This window comes from Rhinolophus ferrumequinum, chromosome 27, assembly GCF_004115265.2.
Source record: "Rhinolophus ferrumequinum isolate MPI-CBG mRhiFer1 chromosome 27, mRhiFer1_v1.p, whole genome shotgun sequence".
Taxonomy (NCBI): domain Eukaryota; kingdom Metazoa; phylum Chordata; class Mammalia; order Chiroptera; family Rhinolophidae; genus Rhinolophus; species Rhinolophus ferrumequinum.
The window spans coordinates 23252463-23260069 of record NC_046310.1 but is presented as its reverse complement, the minus strand read 5'-3'; the positions used below and the strand labels follow the sequence as shown (position 1 = coordinate 23260069).

The following is a 7607-nucleotide window of genomic DNA, read 5'->3' as shown; positions in this document are numbered from 1 at the left end:
TACGATTGTAATAGGGGTGGTTCTTTTAAGGAAATTTCACTCCATCGCCTCAATTTGTTTTTCAGATTCAAAATAAAAGCTTTAAGACCCAATGTCTGATTCCAAGTAACGGTTTGCCTATGGTATATGTTTTGTCCTCAAATAACTTTTCTGTGGCTTGTATGAATTGCTTTATGCTGCTCAGTGTCATACAGAAACACACAATGTTCTGTGATAATACATCAGTGCAGATTTCATATTGTGTAATTACCAAACTAAAACATGTTAGACCTCCAATTCAAAAGGAAAGCTGTTTTCAATCAAGCATGTTAAGTTGAATTGTTATGGGGAAAGAGCAGGTTAATAGACTGATGGATTAACAAAGGTCACTGTTACATTAGGTACAAATTAATTTGTTAATGGTAAATAGGAATAGTGTGGATATCCTTAATCATGGTTTTATCTGAGGACTGATAGAGAAATCCAAAGATAATCCATTAAATCCAGTCATTTTCCATCTTCCAACCTAATTTACAAATTGACTTTTTGTGTATTTTTGTGCCTTTGAATTTACTGTGAGGGGTTAATAACTTTTGAGGAAAATGCAAGCTCTGGACAGAAGCAACACTAATGGGATGTAAAGCTGGAAATCTGGAAGTCATACCCATAACTTTTATTTGATTTATCTATTGTAATCAATACTATTGCTGTTAGAGTCCTAACCAGTGGCCTGAAGGAGTTAAACAGCATCCCCCCACCCACCCATTTCTAGAATCTCAGAGGATGAAGCAGGTAAATGTGTTCCATTCATTGGTGCCTCTGACCTTGGTCTGTGACAGAGGAAAGGCGTGTCTTCTCACACTGTTCCCATGAAGAAAAGGCAAGCGAATGAGGGTGACTCAGGGCTTCTAGTGGCCTACACAAGGCTGAACATTTTTCTGAATGATTCCACGTATATACTTTGGAATCAGGAAGAGAAACATTTTACTCTTCACTAACCAAATAAAACCATCTATAAATCATATGCAAAACAACGTTTTGAGTAACGAGGGACTTAAAAAGTCTAGGAATTAAAAGTTGTTCCGTATTTTCCCTTTAACATTCCCCCCCTTTGGGGTATAAACAAAGACATCTGCCACATCAAGAGTCTGGTTTGTTTGGTTTTTTTAACTGGAAAGTGAACGCAATCATTGAAGTTTACTTTGGAAGGAGCTTTTGAAATTTCAAAAATGACTTCTGCAAGCTGCACTATGTTAAATTTCACTAAAAATAAAACTTAGTATTTTTAAAAAAGTAGTTTAACATTTCTTTTAAGCTAATTATGAAATGAAGCATCATGTTGTATACTGTAATCGATAATTAAATTAAGAAGTTTCTTTAAAACTCTTAAACGTGCTACTAAAAATAATTCTTAAAATACATTTAGTGATGGGTCCCAAGTTACCGGACCACCCCTAATGAAAATATATCCAACTATACATTAACGGTTGCTGTTTAATTCAAAACGTATAGTTAGTAAGTCTATGTATATACCCTATCCTCAAACTCTCTAAGTTTCACAACTTCCTTTCATAGAGAAGTCTGCCAAGCCATTGATCAATGAAGAGTAAAAGCTGCAAACACCTAGGAATTTCTTACTATGTTATAGTAGAGAGTTGTTTGTAAATGTATCTCCTGCTTTCCACCTTTTATTTCTATTTATAAATTCAGGTTTCAGGACATCAATAAAAGCTCACACATGGCTTTGACTCGGACTTTATTCCAAGGCTTTCCAAAGGGTAGGCTTTTTTTTCTCTTTTGTCTTCAGTGCATTTCATTTGGCCCAACAGGGCTGTTTTATTCCAAGCTTTCCAAAGAGCAGCTCCACATCTTGACAGTCTTTTCGATGTCGTCACTATCTTCTCCTCCCAATCTTCTATTGCAGCATGGCTGGCTCTACTGCAAGTTGAAAAATAAACGAGCACTTTCTGGCTGTACTTTGCTCAGCTCTTCTCTTTATCTGTTTCCCCTATCCAGTTGCCCTTTCCCCAGTCCCTAGAACTTTTTTTTTTCCTATCATCAGTTGCCTTTTTGTCTGTCTTGTATCTCCTGTTCTTCTGCAGTTCGTCAAACCCCAACCCCAAACCCACACATCCTTTGAGTCACATTGCCATCAGTGATTAAAGCAATAGCCATTCTAACCTTACTTTAAAACAATTAAGAAAAGGCCTCAGAAAATGTTCAGTGCTCCCAATTTTATTTTTATTTAATGCTAAAAGTTAAAGAAAAAAAGGTACTGTAAATCTGACAAATGACAGAATGCAGGTGATATTTCCATAGCGTGATTTTAAAATATAATAATGTTGATATCTGAGATTACACTCATTTCAGTTGACATGAGTTTCATCATATATAGAAAAAGTATCACCTTCAACTTAAAAAAAGTAAAGGTTAAAAGGTGGCACACTTTTAAAATACTTGGTGGCCAAGGAAAGGTATATAGTAAAAGTTGTAAACCATGTGTACGTTCTCGTAACTTTTAATGTGAGGCCACATGAAAGACAGTACATCTGTTCAATTCTATAAATTGTTAAAGCAAAAAAGGGAAAGCTTCAACACCCCATCCCCTAATATTTTGAGTATTAAAAGCACAGCTGAAATATTAGGATTGGAAATCTGATACTGCCCATGTACAGTAAGTAGCTTTCTGACATCTTTATCCAGCTGTGGGGGATCTCCGCACTGTCATCAGGTACAACAAAAGATCAAACCCATGTCCCAATGTTAACTTTTTAACTTACTAGAATGCCAGAAAAATAACCCAGATCAACACTTCCCAGCTGCAAGCCTTCCAAGGCCACCCAGGGGCCAGGCAGCCTGTACACATCTTACTTTTAGAGGAGTAACCTCCACACAGAGCGCAGCCCTTTTAAGCTGTTCATTTTCTCCACCTTAACCCCCAGCACAGAGAAACCATGGCTTGTTTTTTCCACAGCTGGAGAGACTTATTCAAAACAGCAGGATGGTTCTTTATTCATCTTTTTGGAAAGCTTATCTGTATTAAGATTGCAAAACATACAGATAGCTACCACAAATTAGGTCAAATGACTGATCAACTTGTAACATCTATGAGGTCAAATTCCAGTTTATAATAAAGTGCCTAGATACGTATTTATACAACAGACCATAATAGTTGAATTCTTTACAAATGTCTTTATGGGCATGTAAAATAGACTCTGTTTCTGCATGTGTACATTTACATAAGAGAAACCAGTCTGATCTGAGTCATAGCTACTCCAATTAAAAAAAAGTGTAACAACAAACTGGTTAATCATGCAAGTCTGTTTGTAATATTACAATGACCGGTAACATGAATTTGCACAGCATTAATAGGTGCACGCATTAAAAACACTACGAAAAATACTGTATTTGGTGCAGTATTTGATTTTCAAGTGTTAATAACCCGACTATTAAAAATATTTGAGCAATTTTAAAAAAACAAAAACATAACTAAAAAATAACCCAAACTAGAACAATCTATATATTTTCAAATTAAAGAAGCTGGGTTGTGAACAATACACGTAAGCTGTAATAGACCTTGAAGTGATGATTCGGCCTAATTATAGGGCCAAGTTACAAACACCTGAACATAAAAGGACTTAAAATAGTGTTTCCATGATGTTAAATCATAACAGCACAAAAGAAAAACCAGCATCGTTGTGAGAAAACTATTTCTAATAACTGATGATTTATTGGTTTAAAAAAAATCGTTTTACTGATGCAAAATAGTGATCAAAGAAATTAGTTCACAAAAAGCTTCTAAAAATAGTTTGAGGTGGGGCCTGTCTATTATGTAAAATCTTTTCTTTAATTTTCACTAGTTTGACATTTTTCTTCCAGAAGAACTGTATTATTCACTTGGTATTTCAAACACATGTAAGAAGGAAATTACAGGTTTCCTCCAGCCCCATTTGGGCTGTCACTGATATGCCCACGGCAGTCCTGGCAGCACCATGTTACTGTCATTGTACCATACTGTATTTAGCACTCACGAGAAACAGGGTGTAGATGACAGTATCAACAGCAACAGCACTAACAGGTAAATGATAAAACACAAAACACAAAACAGAAACGAAACCAATGCCACAATCTCCAAGTTCACCTGGACTGGAACTTCCTTTGCAACTCTTTTCAAAGGAAATGACAACAGCCACAACATACAGAGCTCTGGGGTGTTTACAAAGATGAAGTGGCGCTGCAGAGCCAGGCTCTGTTCAAAGATGGCAGTGCCATCTTGTACACACCACCATCCATTATCACCGCCTTCCGTCACTGAACTGTGTATTATGTAACCAACTAGCATGCAGCATTAATCGTACAACTGTTCACGTGGGCAGTGAACAGTGGTCAACTTTGCCTTAACCGCCCCCCCCAAACCACACAGTCCTGAAAAATCTCTCAGCAGCAACTGTCAAGCAGTCCTCAACATCCCAACAACTGAACCTTAAGAACAAAACAGAGAAAGAATCAAGATCTATTTTCCTAGTACTCTAAGGACAACGTTTTTGCGGTAAACTTGGTGATATTTCCCAGAGGCGTGCCCACTTCACAACAGTGCCCCTTTCACTCATTTCCTTTCCTTCTCCACCAACTGGCCTCCAGCCTGAGAAAGGGGCCAGCAATTAGGAATAACAGACAGTAAGGCAATCTTACAATGTCAGAAAATGTATTTGGCTTTTTTTTTTCTTTTTAAAATAAGTGCATACAAATACAGCTAGAAGCATTTCGGATTCGCCAAGTGCTCTAAAAAAGCAGCGCAAGTCACGGCCTACGTTGAAAGGTAACTGTCACCAGGATAATAAAGCACAGAGATATGCTAATAACGTTAACAAAAGAAGAAAATGCCTTTATCAGTACATACCTTTTGTCGTCAAAAAAAATATAGAAACACAATGTATTCAAAAAAATCAAAATTATACAGCCATGTATGAAGTCTACATTTCCCTTGTCTTGGATATATATATATATGGAGCTATATATACAATTCAAGCAGTTTTAGTTAAGGGTAATCATTGGGTGATTTTCTGAAACCGGAAAGTCACGAGTCTCTCTCTTTTTTCACTTTCACATCTCCAGCAAGGATAGTTGCAATTTCCCCTTGCATAAAGGCCCAGGGGACATTGGAGCCCACAAGAGGGCATTTTTCCCCACTGGGACAATAGACCTCTCCACTAGCTCCCTGCTGTTTGATGCTTTGTCTGGAGCAAGGGAAGCAGAACTTGTGCGACGGGACCGATGGGCACTGCACAAAGTGGGTGTCCTCCAGCCGCTCATGACAGAGGGTGCAGCACAGCGGGGCACTGGCCGCCAGAGAGGAGTCCGGGAGGCTGGCAGGGTGCACTGGCTCCAGTCCTCCTGTGCTGCCTGCGCCCTGGCTCCCCACCTCCCTGGGGCCTAGCCTTCTTTGGTTCACAGAGGACGGAGAGGGGGGACTGCTGCTGTTCCTCCTGGGTGTGGAGTGAACCTGGCTGGCATCTTTCGAAGCATGACTGCCCCCTGCACTGTCTGCTACTAAGATCAGGGCTGCCATGGGGGACTGGCCATTCTGCGCCGCTTCAGGCGGTGTGGTCCGGTTGGAATGAGGTGAGGCAGTGGGTGGTGGTGGAGACACAAAAGAGGACGCAGGAGTAATGGGGATCTTGAGCCCTTCTGTGGACGTGGACAGCCAAGGCTGTGCCTCTCCATTGATCTTAGGGGGCCCAACTTCACCTTCTGGTTCTGGAGAAGGCTTCCTTTTCCTTGCTGTTCTTGCAACTGGAAAAACAAACAAATAAAAGAAAAAAAAGAAAAAATAAATGGATGTGCACTTAAAAGGATCATTTGCTAACACAAAACAAAACTCACTAAAACGTTCCTATCCTCTGAGAGCCTGTATATAAAAACCTCACGAGTTTCAAGTGCACGTGCAACTTAAAACACTCAGGACATGGGGATCTGGGCTGGACAGATTTTTAAAAAGCTCCAGAAAATGGCACATATACAATTGCCTGGTTTTACTCACGTATGCGTGTAACCAGGTTTAACTGTGTGCATGTTAAGCCCCCCCCCAACAGGTTAAAAGGTGACTGGTGCCCTCCTATCTCATCCAAGAATGTGCTGGGAAAGGAAAACCCTGTGTCAGTGCCCGTCAGCCCAGTCTGACTCATCTCTGTTGTGCTGCTTCAGCACATGAACACGTTGCCGCTATGCACTGGTTCCGCCTACGGCTGAGCAGGAAGTTGGGTGTTTGTTGTTTCTGGACTGGGGTAGAATGGTGAATGGAAAGGGCACCCCCTGCCCGCTCTCTGTCCCCCCGTCTCCCCTAGGTGCCCTCACTCCACAGCCGCCCCTACCTGCTTTAGACCCGTTGGCCCCGTTGGCCTCGAACCCCAACAACCTGCCTGCAGTCAGGGCCGGCTCCTTCTTAAACTTGCTCTCGAAGGGCCCCGAGTGGCCGTGCTGGTGCAGCGCCAACAGCGTGTCCCGCACGGTCTTGGGCCGGTTGACCCAGTCCTGCTCTCCCGGCGCGCGGCCTTTGCCCGCGCCCTCCGCGCCCAGCTCAGCAGCCCCGGCCGCCGTAGACAGGCTGTCGGCCGGGCCGCGGTGCGCCGGCGGCGGCTTTTCCTTGGCCGCCGCCTCGCGCTGCTCGTGCTCCGCAGCCGCGCTGCTCGACACAGACGCGGGCCGCTTGTGCGCGCCCAGCTCGGAGGGAGGCGCGGAGCCTAGGCCCGCGGCGGCGCGGCCACTGAGGCCGAGCGCGGCGGGCAGCGGCGCGGCCGAGCCGTTCATGAGCGGCACGAGCGTGGGCGGCACGGCGTGGCCGCGCCGCGGGTTCGGGCTCTGGCGGTTCAGCTCCGGCGGCTCCTCCAGCTTGGAGAAGCCGTTGGGCACCAGGATGCCGTTCACGGGCGGCGGCTGCGGCGTCGGCGGCTGGCCCAGGCCTGCGGCCGGCCGGGCCCCGCCGAAGTCGGGGCCGAGACGCGGAGGCCGCTCGGCGGCGGCCAGCGGGTAGCGCTCCAGCGCCTGCGGCGCGCGAGGAGCCGCCTCAGGTCCGGCGTGGCCCAGCTGCTGCTGCTGCTGCAGGAGAAGGTCCTTGGCCGAGAGCGGCGGCGGCTTGGCGGTGGCCGGGGCGGCAGCGCCGGGCGGGGAGCGGCCCTCCGGGAAGCAGCCGTGCGCCCGTTTGAGCTGCCGCGCCGTCTCGATGACGAACTCGACGCGGTCGGCGCCCTCGTAGTTGACGCAGCCGCGGCACACGGGCTCCGTGAAGTCCCAGATCATGGCCCAGGGCATGCGGGGCAGGTCACACAGGTAGCACGACTGCCGCCGGGACGCAGCCGCCACCGCCACCGCCGCGGCCATATCCGCCGAGCCCGCGGAGGAGGGGACACCGCTCGCCACCGGCCCCGCGCGCGCCCTCCGGCCCCCCCAACCCCGCGGCTCCCCCACCAGCGGCGGCGGCGGCCGCAGGGGTGGCAGGGGCGGCGGCAAAGGCAGAGCCCGCGCGGGCTCGGCGCCCGCGCAGCGCCCCCGCGGCACGAGGGGCGGCGGGCGCGGGGCGAGGGGCTGCAGCCGCGGCAGCACGGCCCCCCGGCGGGCGCGGGCGCGGGCGG

General features: G+C 46.4%; 1 protein-coding gene across 2 annotated transcripts; it reads right to left on the bottom strand.

Moving 5' to 3' along the window:
• Positions 1-2198: 2198 nt before the first annotated feature.
• Positions 2199-7463, bottom strand: IRF2BP2 (interferon regulatory factor 2 binding protein 2). Of its 2 annotated transcripts, none has more exons than XM_033099402.1 (2): positions 6399-7463; positions 2199-5772 (listed from the first exon to the last, which is right to left on the bottom strand). In XM_033099402.1, the coding sequence occupies exons 1-2, from the start codon at positions 7354-7356 to the stop codon at positions 5057-5059; spliced, it is 1674 nt and encodes a 557-aa protein (XP_032955293.1). In that variant the 5' UTR covers positions 7357-7463; the 3' UTR covers positions 2199-5056. The 2 variants fall into 2 exon arrangements, with proteins under 2 accessions (XP_032955293.1, XP_032955292.1); XM_033099401.1 differs by having other exon boundaries at positions 6351-7462.
• Positions 7464-7607: the final 144 nt, after the last annotated feature.